Genomic DNA, 17,818 nt, shown 5'->3' on the forward strand with positions numbered 1-17,818 from the left:
AAAAAGAAAGAAAAATATTGAAAAGAAAATAAGAGGTCGCATGTTGTGATATGTTACATATAAATACTTTTCTTTGAGAAAAAAAATCATGTCACTTAAAATACTGGCCTGCATTTTCCAGATAGACTCCTTAATTGGTTTTTATTAGGCGTCAGTGATGTTGAAAATGAGATCCATGAGTGTCGTGATCATTGTCTGTCTTTCTTTTCTCATCTTATTTTTAATTTAATGTTTGAATGATTTTGTTAATTCAGTCGTGAAAAGTTTGTGAATCACGGCATCATTTTTCTGACTGAAACATAGACATGAATACTTTTATTGAAATATATTTATTCAGGAAAAACACAAGATCAGTATAAAAACGCTGTTTTACATCAAAGTCCTGAAAAGGTTAAAAAGTTACATCAAAAATTCAAAATTCAGAACTGATATATAAAAACGACCAGCTGCATATAATAAGCTAAAAATAAGAATGACAATGTCAGTTCGTATTTACGCAATTTATTTTGCAAGTCAGTTATTTCAGCTTGGCCAAAGAATGAAAAACAAAGCAAACAAAACAATGGGAGCTTATAAATTAATTTGTTTTACGCGAATTGAACTTGAAAGGTTTGCTGGTTTGCTTTCTCGCTTTGCAAGGTTATAAAAAAGATTAATTCAATATTCATCCATGCAATTCCAATAAAAAAAATACTATATCAAACGATTGTTTCAAAATTTCGTGAAAATTGAGCAATCAACAATTTAAGATATATTGTCAATATACACATGTAGGCCATGGCTAGTATACAAGATAAGAACATAGTACTGGAATTGGGCAGTAATATAAACCCAGATCGTCAAGATGACCACCCGGGAGGACCACCCTTGCTAAGTAAACAGTAAACAAAATGCATAATTAATTAAATCAATTACCTAAATTAATGGCCAAATAATTTTATCCCGGAATTTCATACTACCTTATAAAAAATTACAAAATGATTCCGAAAATCTGAGCATGCAGCAAGACTGAAATTTCAAGGAATCAATTTAACATCTTAGGGCAGTTGTATCTGAGGTGGCGACAAAGATGCAGCTTATAGGACTATGAGAATAAGATGGGTGGGTGGGGGGAAAGTCTGACCCAAATCTGACCCCCGGCTCCTCCGATCCGACCCGGCGACCCACGTCAATGATTGGATGGACCAATGTGCGAAAAATGGCGGCCTCCATGAAGAGCAAGTTTTGTGATCGCCTTGAAGTCCAAGATAGATTCCGTATCAACTTAGAGTCTATCATTAATAAAGTAAGATTTTGATTTCTCTACTAATAGAATACAATCATAATTGAATCAATAATGTGTCTGATGTGTGAGTGGTTGTCTATTTTGTAAAGTAAGTTCGCGAAATCGAGGCAAATTTACAAATATTTCTACTTCCTCAGTCCCACACCTTTAGGATTGTGTTACTTTCAGAATCCGAATATATTATTATTGTCTATTGACCAAAACAAAAGAGGTCGGTCGAGAGAGCTTAGACTAGTATTATTTTACATTTAAGAGTCTAATCCCACCACTTTGTAATTTGCTGAAGGGACTTTGTAATTATTCCTCTCGGTAATTCTGGATTTTGGGACTAAATAAAATTAGAGTAGGCCTAGAAGTAGAACTAGGATATTAATATTATTAAGACCCGAGTCTAAATATATATTACTAATACCGGTACTAATATAGATCTAGATCTATTTGCACACAAAACTGCTCGCTAACTTCACCCAACTGAAACTCATCCCAGCATATCCACTCCAACTCCAAGTCTAAAGTCCTAGTCCTAGGGCCCGTTTCTCAGCACCTGATTAGTTACCGGTAGTCATATCTTTATCCACCAAACAACCATTGGATTGAGTTCCAATTAATCCACTTTCAGCTCAGAGGAGAGAGAGGATCGAGAGTTTTTCAACATTTTCTTATTTTTTTCCACCTTCTACACTGACGGATGATGGCCATTGGGCTCATACTCCTGGTGGAGCTCCACCGCGTACCACAGGGAAATTTTTTTTGTGCGTAAAATTTTGGGGGCTACTTGTTTCATTTCGGGGGCTCCACTTTACGTGAATAATACAATACGAAATGTGCGACCGCGACCCAGGACAATTCGCCCCTCCTGCTTGTTTTCAAATTAATTTAATGTTTAACATTGTTTATTTGATTGCTATTTATTTTTTCTTCATTGTTATTAAATGTTAAATGATTTTCTAATTTCTTCTTGTTCATTTAGATCTATAAGTTAATGTTTATTGTTTGTATCTCATGTATTCAATTAAATGGACCTTCTAAATTTTACAATTTTGTCCATCAAATTGAATAAGATGAAGTTTGTCAAATTTGGGCTATATTATCGCTCGCCAATTATTTCAGGGGCAACTTCCCGATTTATGCTGCCCCCGAAAGCATGATTTTGGGGGCGACTTTAGACATTTCCGGGGCGAATTTGCCCGCTGCCCCCGTGTATTTTTTCCCTGCTCCACAACACCTTAACTAAAGCGTCTATGGAGAAAAGGGTGCTCTGGCGCACCGTCCTCGATTACTCCTAAATTTTGCTTTTGGATAGGGGAGAAGGAAAGAAATAATGAAGATAAATTTCTATTGGTAAATTCATTCAGCTTACCACCTTTCCAAAAAAATATGCTGGAAAATAGCAAATTTGGATGATAAATAGATCAGGATCCTCCAGGTTCTTCTTCGATCGCCGTCAGCTGCAGCTGAGCGTGCGGACGCACCAGTGGATTGGCTAGCACGTACGTACGCTCAGCTAGCTATTGAAGAAGAACCTAGCTGATCCTGATCTGTTTATCATCAAAATTTGCTATTTTCCAGCATATTTTTCGGAAAGGTGCTAAGCTGAATGTTTTTAATAGAAATTTATCTTATTATTTCTTCCCTTTTTCCCGTCAAAAGGCAAAAATTTAGGAGAAATCGAGGAGGGTGCGCCAGTGCACCCTTTTCTCCAAAGACACTGTAGTTAAGGCATCGGTGGAGCTCCACCACTACGGGCCCAAATGGCCGTCATCAGTCTATTGACAGAGGGGATGCTACGGGGTCCAGACGAAGTCTCAGCGGAGCATATCCCTGACAGAAATAAACCTATTTATCGGTCTAGTTCCAATCTTACTAAAGTAAACCTGTTTCACGAAAGGCTTCTTAATTAGAATCCTTTGATATCGATACTCTCGGCAGAAAGAGCCCGGGGGGGGGGGGTGGAGAGGCAGTGAAATATATTGCTGTACACTTGCATGACCAAAAAAACATGTGTAAAGGGGTGTTTTTTTAGTTTTGGACCCGAGCTGCACGTGCACTCGTTAAGGATATCAAAAACACAGATCTTACAAAAAGGGTGGTTTTAAAAGACTGCACTGGTCAATGGTCAATCGCAGGGTCAAACGTATTTAGGGGTTTTTTTTCCAAAGCTTTTTTTCTTAAGACCAGCCAAATGTGTTTAGGCCTTAGGGGTCATATTCTAGCGACAACTTGTTTAGGGGTCAAAATGTGTAAATGAAGCCCGCAAAAAACATCTTTAGGGGGTTATTTTGCACACAGAGAAAAACTTGTTTAGGGGTTGTTTGTTACTAATTTGGTCATGCATGTTTAGGCCAACAGCAATACATTTGACTAGCCCCTTCCGGGCCTCCCCCCCCCCCCCCCCCCCCCCGGAAAGAGCAGACGAGACCGAGACGTAGCCTTAGTAACAAAATAGCATAATTTTCAAAAAGCAAAATCATGATAAAACTGCAATTTTTGTGATGAATTGGGAAATACATATAATGAAAATGAGAAAATAATAGCAGGTGCAAAATATGCATCCTACATACTTAATCCATGAAGACAGGAGCATTCAATTTCTGTGTAAATGACATTATGAAGAATTCATTTTATGACTCAAAAATCACATGTGGACGTTAAGATGGGTACCCTCGGAATTTCAAATTTGAATAGTTTACAGAAGTAAACCATAAAAGTTTCCTAATTGTAAGATGATAATTATAGGCTATGTTTTTGTATGATTCCAAGCATCAAAATATAGTGTACAGTAATAAATTGTTCAAATCTTTAGATACCAAAACATATAATTTGACAAATTATATGCATGAAAGTAGAGATAGAAGTTTATTATGGATGGCCTGATGTGGCAGAATCTTTATCAATTCAATTATTTTACTATTTCTGAATGAATGTTTTTATGGTGTTTTGCCAACAGTTTTTATATAGTTTCTGTGCATTACATTTACAATTATTGAATGAGCTATCCCACTTGTTTTGCAATGTAATTTTAACTTCTATGATTGATTATGTAAGATTAGAATTGACAAATTTCAAGGCACTATTGCATGCCATAGCCTACCCACGTGATGCCATTATGTCATTATGGTACAAAAGAGTCGGAGATGTCATAAATACATTGAGTCAGGATGTTGTCCCCGATCTGGGCAAAGAGGGCTTCGTGAAACTGTTAGTGGACAAGTAGCTTACTAACTACAATTTAGTCAAGAAGTTAGATTTATGACAGTGTTGAGAAACATGCCCCAGGTGAATGAGGTCAATACATAACAGTATTGACCTCATAGACGACAATAGCGCATACAGGTTGGTGCATTCACCCGCGGTAATACACAGTGTTGGCGACGAGGCTTGTCGTGAGGTGAGCTGTCTGGTGATTTTTGTTCTTTTTTAGTTACTGAACCTTTTTTAATGAAATTAGTTATTTTGTAATGCAGTGTAGATCTTGATATCACAATTTATATCTAAGGTAAAAATTTTGAATAAATATCTGTGGATTTTCTACAATGGTGCTGGAATGTCTGACTAACTCTGGCAGCCTTTTTCAATCTTATTTAGATCCAAATATTTCCCTAGAGTGAGCATATAATACTGCGAATAATTGATAAATAGCCCTCCCCCATTCCCATGGGTGCTGCCATACTTTTGCACCATTGTACAAAATCTACAGATATTCAATCAAAATCTTTACAGTCTTAGATATAATTTGTTATATCTAAACTGCAATAAACAACTAATTTCACTCAAAAAATTTCATAATAAAATCACCAGACAGTTCAACCCACGGCAAGACTTGTCGCCATCATTGTGTGCATATGTGTGTTACCATGGGTGCCAATTAAATTTTCTACAAATGCACCATCCCGTATATGCGCTATTGTTGCCTATGAGGTAAATACTGTGACCTCATTGGTACTAGGAGTGGAAGTAGCATGAGTCTGCATAACGATGTTACATTTCGTTTTCTTGATTATGTTTACTTACTACTCAGTCATATCAGTCTCCCACTCTCTGTCACCAAAGAACACTTTGCAATTTTCCAAGTTAATCAGTTGCATTTTCAAGATTTTTGACAAGTATTACTAGAAGAAAAAAATGCCTAAATGTGATTTGGCTTAACATCTTGTGATGCTGTTAGATACATGTGTGTGTGTTTGCTTTTGGATAAAACGATATAGGCTACATCAATATTAAAAATGGTGTAATTTTGTCGACATCTAGTGTCTTATTACATTGCAGTGTTAAAACAGATGTATGTAGGTGTACTCACATAATGTTAGTTTACCTTTACATGCCATTTTGATAATTGAATGAAAGGTAATTTCACACTTCTCTTTGTTTTCCACAGTATGACAAACCCTTTGAAGATTCTCCCATTCTTGATCTGGATAAGATGTCTTCTGATTCAGGTAAGTAAATGTATGAAAGAAATAAAGGAAGTGAAAATTTCCTAAGGCTTAATACAGTAAACTGATGAATTTGGTTCAAGTCTGGTTTTCAATTGAGGGAATCTAAGCTTTATTCAGACATGATGATACAAAGCTCTGTCATTAATTTTTATTGGTGACACAAATTATCTCTGTTTATACTTGTGAATGGTTAAAGTCTAAAAAAGTAATGATATGGTACCAGTTGGGTGTTTCATTAAGCTGTTGTTAGGAGCAACTTTAAGAACGACTGGTGATCCTTTCTTACGCGCTAAATAATCGCCAGTGAACATTAAACGGTGGATATCATTTACCACAAGAAAGGATCCCTAGTCGTTCGTAACGTCACTCTTAAAGGAGAATGAAACCCTTGAAACCAGCTGAATCCATATCAAAGAGAAAAATCAAAGAAACATATTGTTGAAAGTTTGAGGAAGATTGAATGAATAATAAGAAAGTTATGAGCATTCGAATATTGAGATCACTAGTGCCATGTAGATCCTCCCAACGGCAATGCGACCAAGATCTGTGATATCACACACGTACAACTCCCTCATTACTTTAGTACTTATTTCACTTATATTCTCACTTTTATAGAGTCTATCACAAGGTGAGGTGTTCTCTTTATGAGATGACAAGTACAGAGGTTTCACAACATTATATCATTGATGAATCGTTTGTCATATGATTAGAATGAGCAAAAAGAGATGTTTTGGGGTATATTTTCAGTGTCCAAATGGGAGAGTTGTACGTGTGTGACATCACAAATCTTGGTCGCATTGTCAATGGGAGGATCTCCATAGCATTAGTGATCTCGACATTCAAATGCTCATAACTATTTTATTGCTAGTCCTATTTTACTCAAAGTTTTGTTGATCTTATTCTTTGATTTTTCTGCTTTCACAAAAGCTAACTTGCTCCAAGAGTTTCATTCTCCTTTAACTTACCAACAGCTTTATGAAACACCCCACTGGCAGGATTGTTTCCTTGAATGCACTGAGCGCTGGAAATAGCTAGCTCGGCTTGAGCTAAAGCCAGGGTAATGATAACAGTATATTTCTTAATAGATTATTTCTAGAAAGATGGTGCTTTAAGAATGCCTATTATTATTATTGTTATTGATTATTATTATTGTTATTGATTTATTATTATTATCATCATTATTATAATAGCAATATAATTTTATTATATTTTTTTAGATTTTCTAAAGAGCTGCAGTCCATTCACACCATTTGGTCATACACCATTAGCAACAGATTTACAGAAAGGTCAGTATTTTCAATATATCGATCTCTACATATTCTCTTACTGGGTTTAACCTAAGAGTATTCAATTATTTTGAAATTACAAAATGAAACAACAAAGTCTTCATCTATAGGTTTCTCTCATTTTTCTGCTTTTATCAAAGCTAACCTGATGACAGAGTGAACATTCCCTCAGTAGCTCCAGAAGTTTAAGATTAGACAGTAGGTGAGCCATGGAGCTACAAATCTTTGTAACACTATGGGTGAGCTATTATTGAAGTGTTAAGAGTGGTTCCACCATCCAAACCTTTGACTGCTCAGAACATTCGGGTCACAACCGGTGCCACTTCTTTCCCTTTAATGTCTATTGGTAATAACAAGGCATTCATTTGATTGTTACAGGGAAGAGGAGGAAAGGAGGAGTTAGCGGTGACAGCGCTCTAGGATCTACTCTCTCTCCTTCTAAGAGCAATGAATCATCAGATGAAGAATTAGCAGGGAATATATATCTGGTAAAATCAATCTTTCTTTTCTTTATGGAAGCGTAGTGGTCTGGTGGTTCTGACTCTTGCTATTCGAATTCAATCAGAGGGTTCTAGGTTTGGAATCCCAGCCATGGGTTATCACACCGTATCCATACAGGTGTAACATACCTGGCAGGAATACTCATTGCTTGAAATGCTAATGATAATTAGTTCCTTGAGCACTCTGTAGAATGGAAATGAGCAATTTATTAGTTGCATTTATCATTTATGTCTTGTCATCTGTTATCATACAAATAACACATATTTGTAAGTGTGTTGTGGTAATTCAGTCCACTCAAGGGTACAATAAGCACCAAGTCAGTGCTTTTGCACAATATTATGATTACATGAGATGCCTGCGTTATCACTAACATCACAAATTATAAATGGGCATTATTTTTTAATAAGAGGGTCAGTAAATGAATTTCATTCATCTATCATGAAGACTGTCTTGTAGACATAGCATAGGAAAAAATAATTCATGAAAACATAGATGCAGGGTGCAATTGCTATTGTGCACTGCATGAGAAATGTCAAAACATCTCATTTGTCCAAGCTTTCTCAATCATTAATGAATAATGATACTTGGCAGTTAATGCCGCATGTGATTTACAGATTCCATTTTGTAGGTTCGAAATATTGCATGTTTGAATAGTTCATATGCTGAACATTCACCTGGTAAAAAAATTGTTCCTCTAAGGCTTTAGTATAATTCATCCATTAAAATAATTTGACAAGATTTGTTTAATAGAATTGAAATTATAATTAACGTGTTTACTGCTTTGAATCATTCTTATCTATTGATAAACGATGTTTATTTCTGCAGGAAAATTATGATTTCACACATGAGAATTCTGACCACCTTGGGGCTTTCATTAGATATCGACACCACTCCATGTTAAACAAGCCTGAGATTGCTGGTCTAAAAAGAGGTAATAGATTGAATAATGATATATCAATTCTTACTATATTAAAGATTTAAAGTAATTGTTTTCTTTGTTGATGTCACTTTACTTTTATGTATCATTGTCATTATTTTCTATCCAATAGCTTTCCAGCAAATTGATATTCTTATAGAAGGGTTGTAATTGGTGTTATTTTGGTGGGATATGATCGTTATTAGGATCATGGAAATGACAATGTTTTTTCTTTCTTGAACAAAGAGAAAATGTATCTAAACACTTGTATAACTTTGGTCATTGGATTCCATCAGGCTTGATAATGATAACCATAAACAACATCATCTTTTGCTCTTAATACTAAATAGGTGTCTTTGTTCAGAGTCGTTATTTTTGTTCAAAATTTTAATTTATTTATTCATCTAGTCACTTTCTAGTGCACTTTAGAATATTTTCACCAAATGAGTATTATTGTCTACTGAATTTAAAGTAAAGTGTTTTTGTTTGATTTATCTTTCAGCTGGAAGAGAGTATGGTGATAGCCAAGACTCTGATGATGATCTTGGATCTGTGTGTAGTGGACCTACAGTGGCTCCCTTTACAGAAGAGAATTGCCAAGAGATGATACTAAGCAACCATGCTGACATGATTGACGAGGACAGAATAGAGACCGTTAGTGATGGTGGTCTCAAGGAACAATCCCCTAAAGACAAAGTGAAAAGTTGGCTGAGTGACGATGCATTCATGAATACTAGTCATCAGAGTAATATAGATGATGCCTCGGATGTATCTTTCTCAGAACTGGAGGAATCTAGCCAGGAGTCTGAGCTTCAGTCGACCCTGAGTGATGATGAAACATCACAGGATGACAAAGGGAAATCTTTGTTGGAGATTAAAGAGAGGTTTGTCAGAAAAGTTCAGTCAATGTTGGTCGAAGGAAATAATGAGAGCGAAGATATTTCATCATCAGCTGATGAGAATGTAGTCTTTGTTCAGGGAGTGGCTGTTGGAAGAACTGAAAAACAGAACCATGCTGCATCCAGGAAAGTCCATGTGAATGGTGATGAGAGGGGCAGATCTGATTTGAGAGATCAATGTAAAGCAGATGGAAGTACTTCAAGGAGATTATTCAAAGCACCTTTATCATCAACAATTTGCCATGAGGATTCTTCTCTCGGAGGAAACCTTGATTTCTCTACAGCGAAGCCTGTAACACTGAGAGATGAGACAACGATAATAGCTGGTCACATTGATGATGGTATTATGAGTTTATCCAGATGTGAAGATGAAGACAGAGTTGGACCTGATGAATCAAAGTTTGGAAGGTGTTTTGAGTTGTTGCATTCACCAGCTGGAAAAATGGAGTGGACACCACATCAAAGAAACAGTTCTACAAAGAAAAGCTTACCATTTAGTTTTCAACAATTAAAGGACAAAGGAGATTTTATTAGAGGCAGTCAATCATCTTGTGTGACACCAAAGAAAACAATGGCTTTAGGTAACCTTCCTATCAAGACGAATAGCCCCAGGGCAACGTCAGAGAGTGCTGAAGTGTCACAGGATGTTATGAGTGAAATTATGGACTTTTTCAAGTCTCCTTTGCCAAAGCTGTTGACAAGTCCAATGCCGATTCTGTCACCAAAGGGCAGACTTCGGACTGTGCATGGTAAACCAGTGACAAGAAATGCATTTCCAAAGTCAAATGGTGCTGGAAGGACTACCACATCAGCAATGGCAGGAGACAAGAGTGCATCAATAAGATCAAGTGGCATTAGATCTTTTGAGTCTACAGATTTTGTGTCCAAAAAGAGAAGTGCTTCTCAAAACCTTTCTTCAAATTGTAACGTTGTGACTGAGAAAAGGACTAAAATAAACCTAAGTTCAAGCAGAAGTCCAACAGATGACACCTTGTATACAAGCGAACAACCTCATGGTGTTCAGGAAACAGATGCAGGGCTACATTCAGATGAACAATCGTTCAATTCAGATGAACAATCGTTCAATACAGATGAAGAGGAAGATATTCTCCTTTTGACAGCTAGCAGCAATGAAGAGTCAATGACATCACCGAAGCAATCAGTGACAAAGGCAGTTGATTTTTCACAGAATCAAAAGACTCCAACTCAATTGAGCAATGCTACTCACGCTTATGATAGAGTTTCAAAGACACCTGGTATCAGCTCACCTTTTAGTTATATGAGTGTCAATTCTGCAGAAAAATATCAACCAAACCTAAGACATTCTAGAGAGAAAGGCGTTCAGGATAAACTGTCACATCCCCCTAAGACTCTGGTATTTAGTGAAAGTAAATCTACAGATGGTTTAGGTAGAAATCCAGGTACAGAATTACTGGTTCTCTCTAGCGATGATGATGAGGAGGATGACTGTGATAATGGAATGCATTCCAAAATAGAACAGAGAGCTGGTAAACCAAAAATGGGTAATCTAGTGAGCTGCAAGAAACCTCCACAGAACATATACACCAAGTCTGCTTCCCAAGTAGATGCCATGGAGAATCACACTGATGCTAAAGACGGAATAGAATCCAAACGTGTTGGAAATCATGCCTTCGATTCGGTCGAGGAGTTATCCTTTAATACAGGAAAGGTGACCAACATTCCTGCATGCAAGAAGATCAATCAGTTTGAAGAGACATACATTGTAAGAGACGGTGAGAAAAAGTCTTCCATACCTCATAAAAAATCTCCAAGGAACAAGATTGATAGAGACAGACAGTGGTTGGAAGAAAAGGCTCAGAGATCAAGATCTCCGGGAGAGTTCAAGCTACCTGAAAGAAGGAAAGAAGGGACCAAATCCAATGAACTAGAAGATAAGAATTCAAGAAGTCATAGAGTAAAGGACGGTAACAGTTGTTCAACCAGGATGGACTCTACCAAGAAAATACACAGAACTCATTCTGCTATACCTATGAAGATAAAAGATTCTTCTCATAGACACGAGGAAGATTCTACAGACTTTCAAAAATATAGAATGCAAAATGGTGTCACACCTTTGGCCAAAGATAGACAATTCAACAGTCATGTGGCTAAGGGGAAGCATCAACGTCATCACTCAGACATTTCAACAGAGAGAAGTGATGCCACATTCACAATTAATTTTGGATGGAAAAAGGTTATCCCAACTACAAGTAGAAAGGAAATTTCTCACAGATCTCAATCTCAAGTTACAAGAGATATCCCAAGTGCTCTAACAGAGGAAAGCGGAACCTGTAGGACACCTAAGACTAAATACAGTTCAGTATCAAAGAACAGCATTGTGACCAGTACTAAATTGGAAGATAACTACAGATCAAAATCTAAACCTACTTGGGTAAACAACAATTCAAGCCACATTGATGTTCAATCAATATCGTCAAGGCCTCCAAAACTGCAGGATAGGGATTCATGTAGCAGGAAAGCCACTAAATACCTTGCCAGAGATGTGTCTTTCCTATCATCCACCAGGATAGATGAGGATGAAGCAGGAAAAAAGGATTTCAGATGGAGTAGGAAGAATCATGAAGAGAATCTATTGAAGAGGGTACCTCAGACTCAGAAAGAAATCATCCAGGGTAAGTTATCAATAAGGTATTGAAGTTGGTCTAGGGGTTGGGGGGATGTTCACAAGAGTTAAGCTTAACTTTGACATGTATCCAGATAAATCTATAATGAGAAATGCTTGTGCTCTGTCATTTTATGACTTTTTTCTTTCAACAAATTTGATAACAAATTTGCGACGTCTGAAATTACATAACATTATGTAAGTGCATGTCAGACCCATAATTGCCATAAAAACGATTTTAAGTACAAGTCCTGTTTCTAGCCAAAACTGTTATTCTCAGGCCCGTAGCTAGGGGGGCGATGGGGGCAGTCGTCCCCCCAAAAAAAATCCCCAAAAAGAAAAAAAAAAGGGAAAAAGGAGAGGAGAAAAGGAAAAACAAAGGGAGGAAAGGGAAGAATGGTAGCTTTGTGGGTTTTTCTTTTTATTCTTTATTTTTTTTCTCAAAAGAGAAACTCCTTCACTCTTGCTCTAAATTTATATATATGAATTTTCTACACTTCGCATGGTTAAATGACAATATTGCAGTTCTCCTTTGTTTCCCTCACCCTTTCTCTATGCCTGTTTTCCACTTCAGCTATTAATAGGACTAGTGTGCTTCTTGCCAGTTAAAGTTCAAATGTATACATTCATGACATTAGGGCATGGAATTAGAGTAAGGTTAAGCCGAAGTATATGAAGTTATTTTTTTTTTCAAATTGATCGCGCAACATTTCCACACTTCTGGTCAGGTCGGCTCCGGGCGGGTAAAATCTTTGTATCAATTTCTGCCGTCACCTCCATATAGGCAACTTCTCCTGCTTTTCAGCTCATTACTAAACAACCATAATTTGGGGGCCAACGGGTTCCTAAGTAAAACAGAGGAAGGTATAAAATTTGTGTCGCATTTAATAAAAAGTACAATATTTTTTATCAAATTCTATTAATCTTCATGTCATTTCCCTGCACATTCATCTCCTGTCCTGTTTTTCGCCCTCAGTTTGAAATATTTAATGACACTTAAGTTTTTTTATCATTCAAAATGAAGTGCTTCAGGATAAGTCAAGAAAATTATACATCATCCTTTTTTCAACTTTTTGCGCACTATTTTCCTTGTAATGAAGTTCAATAATCTTAGAAAATCAATTGAATTAGAGCCGATAGGGATATTAGAGATATCTCCATTTGATGAAACGTCATTGAGTTTCATTGCTTTGCGCGGGGAGGAATATTTTCCTCCCGGCATATACCCTTCTTCTCCTCTGTTTTGCGAGCTAAAGATATGCACTGTCGCTAAATTGTTTGTAATAAAATCTGATTTTTCTGAGGGAAGCATTCAATATAACTAAGAGAATATCCTTTTCCCGGGACCCTTTTCTTTGCAAAAAAAAATGATAAAACGCTTTAGCTTCCGCGCTTCACGTTGGGTAATTAATATTTTAATTTCCTCCCTTTTTGTCCCTTTACTGTGCGTTCACAATCACTTTTGAAAAACAAGTTTCAAAATCACAATATAGTCAACTGAATTGGAGCTGATATAGGTACTAGAGACAAGAGACAGCTCCTTTTCATTTTAATTTATGAAACACTGAAAGCTTCGCGCTTCACGCGGGAGGGGGAAACTCCCACTCCCTAGGAAGCGCGCTCTGCGTACATTTACTGCCCCCTCCAAAATGAAATCCTGGCTATGCGGTTGGTTATTCTGCTGGATTGTTGTTTAGTTACAATGATTAGAATAAATAAATTATGTGTTGTTTAAGATAATAATATTGTTGTTGACAATTTTTTTTTTAATGAACAATGATAAACAAAAAGTATTTTAAAAAACAGAAATTCATAAGAAATTTTTTGATTTTTACTGCTACTCTCTTGTATGCACATTCAATAAGGATCCTAAAGAGAGTTTTTTTTATTTTAAAAAGATAGCATTTTAGGAGCTTTATTTAAAGTTTACTGCTGAATTTCAATTTGATGCATGAATTAGCACACTACAGTAATGCAACATAATTACCCTGGCTTTAGCAGAGTAGCTGATACATGCACTGCATTTCAAGGAATAAGTTTATTTGATATTAAATCTGATGTTACTCTTCATCTCCAGATAAATCCCTTGAGACAAAGACAGTGACTCCATCAAAGCGTAGAAGACCAACCTCAGATAGAACTAATAGCCAGGAATCACCTGCAAAGAAACAGGTCAGTGCAAGGATATCTCCACGAAGAGAAAGAATATCTTCTGATAGAATTAATCAACAGGATTCGCCCACAAATAGACAAGTCAGTACAATGATATCTCCACGAATAGAAAGAATATCTTCTGATAGCACTTATCGACAGGATTCACCCACAAATAGACGAGTCAGTACAAGGATATCTCAAAGAGAAAGAACATCTCTGGACAGAACTCATAGAAGAAGAAGAATAGCAGATAGAAGTGATGACAGAGACCAGAGTGATGATAGTGTATCTTCTATGTGTGAAGGGCCTGATATGTGTACCAAGAAGATATGCTTCAAATGTGCAATGAAGGAATGAGGGTGATTGTATATTCAGAGGCTGCTGATGTATTTTAACCATCATGTTTTTAATGTGACCTCGGACATTATCATAATAAAGTGGAGCTTCTTTACAGGCATTAGATGCATGAAAAAAAAGAAATTCAATGATAAATGTCTAGGAACTTAAATTCACAGATTTGTCATCTTGGGACCAACGTGATTAAATATCCCTTAAAATAATCACATGTGCTATGATTCTAATGATATATCTTCAAGAATGTTCAAGTGAGCATTTTATGATACAATGATTTTCACTATTTGTTAAAAGTTGCTGAAGTCCATGTCTTTTTTTGATACATAGCAAATTTGTCAATTAAAAATCACAGACATGATGATTGATAAAACACTCTCTTGTAATATAATGCAGAACCGTACAAGGTGGAACCATGGAGCCATGGTGGAAGGGATTTTCTATGTATATTGAAAATATGTTATCATCAAAATGGACTGCAAATAAGAGACAAATTCAAGCTTAAAAGGACATTGTGAAATTATTAAAGAAAGGAGGATTCCCCATACAAAATGGTTTGTAAGACTTTGAGAGAGAGAGAGAGAGAGAGAGTAAAGAAGTTTGTTATGGCTACCTGTCCCCCTCCTTATTTGAAGCAATTATTCAGGCTTTGCAATGATGGAAATTTTGGAATACACTACATGTTCCATGAAATAAAGTCCACCCATAACAAAAAGTGGATTTGAATGAATAGAGAAAAGCAAACAAGCAATTCACTGAAAATTGAATTGATATTGGATGTAAAATAAGATCAGGGATGCCAGTTTTCAGGCAAAAGCCTGAATTCAGGCACTGGCAATTTATTTTCAGGCCATAGTTTAGCATTTTTGTGTACAAAATATTGTATTCTAAGTGATTTTTCAGGCCCTCTGATCAATTCCAATTGGCACCCCTATAAGATATGATATTTTAAAGTGTCACATATTTTCACAAAATAGTTATATGCTTAGCACGGGTGATATGTAAATGAGAGAGAGTCGATGATGTCCCTCATCTATATGAAATATGGAATACCTCAATTTATGTCGATTTGACATCAAATAATCACAAGCAGTTGCAACAATAGAAATCCCTTATATCCAATGAGGAATCAAACCTCGTTTCACATTTCTTATTTTTCTCCTTCAATCCAAATCTACCTTTAGATGGGAATTGCTTTCCTTTTAATGAACAATGTAGTGTATGAGAGTGATGTGATATGTAATTGAGAATATGCTATCCTTTGGAAACTGTACTTTTAGGGAAGTGTCCTGAATTGAAGTTTTGACTCTGCAGTATTTGAAGTCTTTTTTTATTATTATTATGGGTAATAAAATTACAAATTACAATGAAATGAAATGTCTAATATTTTCCACTGTAGAGAATATAAGTGATTCTATTCATTAGAAGATGGGTTGTATCATGTAAATTGCCAACTGGCTTATCCCTCATGGTCTAATAATCCTAGTTCATCTACAGCTAGTAAGTCTACTTAATTCATTTGGTCTAATTGCTATTTAGCCTATATACTACTTTGACTGATTTCCAGTTAAAGGCGCTATGCGTCTTTTCATAGCGGCTTTCTAACATTCCTTATTATAGTCATTATTGATGAAATGTGAAAACTGCATTTGGGATTCCTGTGGGAAATATGCAGTTCTGAATTTTGACAAGGTGCCATACGCTTACAATGGATACATTTTCTGTACAACTGTTAAATGAAATTTTGTAAAATTAATTGTAAATGTGATTAATGTTAAATGTGTGTGATAAACCCAGCAAGGAATGTTTGAATACTGTCAATCTTAAAGTATGCTGCATTGACATTGAATCTATCCAAAGTGTCATGTCTTTACCATTGTCAATTCATTATTTAATGGAGAGTGGTTTAACATCTGATCCTGGCCACCTTTTCCGTTTGTTGGAGTTGATGGAAGGACATCCCTATTACTCATTGATACAGACACATCGATTTTAACACTACATAGTTGCACAATTAACAATGCATCCACTCCAATCACCAACAATAATTTACCTCCACCAACTCTGACAAGCTGATAAAGCTTCATGAAAGGACTTTTCAGACATTTTATCTGACAAGTATTGTTTTATCAGAGTTACCATAGTAACAGTGCTACTCATCCAATCAAAATCAAGGAAAGGTGTCAGATCTGACAACTTGTCAGGTGACAAATTTTAATGAAACATTCCTCAGGTTTGAAAGTGAATCCATTCTCTGTTAAAGACCGGTAGAAATATTTGACAAGATTAGATAATAGATATACTTTGTTGTAAATGTAATTGACCTTTTATGTGGAACTATCAGTGTAGGAGAAAGAAATTACAGTACTATACATAAATGTATTGCCAGCAAAGCTACCTTATTAGAACATATTTTATGTAGTCTAATCATTCACCACAGGGACTTCAAATAATTTTGTTGACGTAATAGGAAAGGTAATTGCCAATTCGTCTGTCCACTCACATGGTCTACCTTCATATAGTCTTATGCCATTCCGTCCATCAACATTTCGTCTCACAACCATAATAGTCCAATAACCATTTGGTCTTATCACTACATCTAATCTTCGTTTCATCTATTACCATTTCATCTAATACCCATTTTCTTTTCATTCATTTTGCACAATTAACACTTTAGTTTAATTAGACCAAATGGTATATGGACTAAATGGCTATTGGACCAACTGGTTATTAGATGGAATGGCATTAGACTAAATGAAAGTAGACCATGTTATGAGTAGATTAACTGATGATAGATCAAATGGTAGTAGACAAGTTGGCAATTGGACGAATTGGCATTAGACGAATTGGAAATAAACCCAGAAAAGATTAGGGTCAGTCGGTCGGTATTAAAAAGAACATTTTATTAGGAATGATATGAAAGAGCACATAGATCTATTTTCATATAAAGATCCCGGGGGGGGGGGGGCACTTACATTGACGAGTGGATACCATGCGCGACCAGAAAAACACGTAAAAAGGATGTCTTTTTCAAGATAGGGCACGTTACGTATGTAACGTAATAAGGGTGTCAAAAACACTAAAATAATGATTAAAGGGTATCTATTTCGCTAGGAAAGCTACGTGTTTAGGGTCAAATTTGTGAGGGTAAAAAGACCCAAAAAAAATAAAGCATGTACTTTTTGCCCCAACAGTCTTAGAGTCCGACTTGCACGAGGTGTGGGAGGTAGGGCCGTACTAAACCTAATGATATAGGTAAAGGTAAAACCGACGTCCGTGACATATAAAAATTAAAATATCGCTGTACTTGTTTAGTGGTTCATTTCAGGGAATACTTGCCAAGTAT

General features: G+C 36.2%; 1 protein-coding gene across 1 annotated transcript; it reads left to right on the forward strand.

Moving 5' to 3' along the window:
* Positions 1 to 1,171: 1,171 nt before the first annotated feature.
* LOC129260774 (uncharacterized) lies at positions 1,172 to 16,953 on the forward strand. The gene is made up of 7 exons (XM_054898741.2): positions 1,172 to 1,285; positions 5,661 to 5,721; positions 6,939 to 7,007; positions 7,386 to 7,495; positions 8,334 to 8,439; positions 8,927 to 11,977; positions 14,045 to 16,953. The coding sequence occupies exons 1-7, from the start codon at positions 1,172 to 1,174 to the stop codon at positions 14,476 to 14,478; spliced, it is 3,945 nt and encodes a 1,314-aa protein (XP_054754716.2). The 3' UTR covers positions 14,479 to 16,953.
* The last annotated feature ends 865 nt before the right edge of the window (positions 16,954 to 17,818 follow it).

The sequence above is a fragment of the Lytechinus pictus genome, unplaced genomic scaffold, assembly GCF_037042905.1.
Source record: "Lytechinus pictus isolate F3 Inbred unplaced genomic scaffold, Lp3.0 scaffold_19, whole genome shotgun sequence".
NCBI classification, from domain to species: domain Eukaryota; kingdom Metazoa; phylum Echinodermata; class Echinoidea; order Temnopleuroida; family Toxopneustidae; genus Lytechinus; species Lytechinus pictus.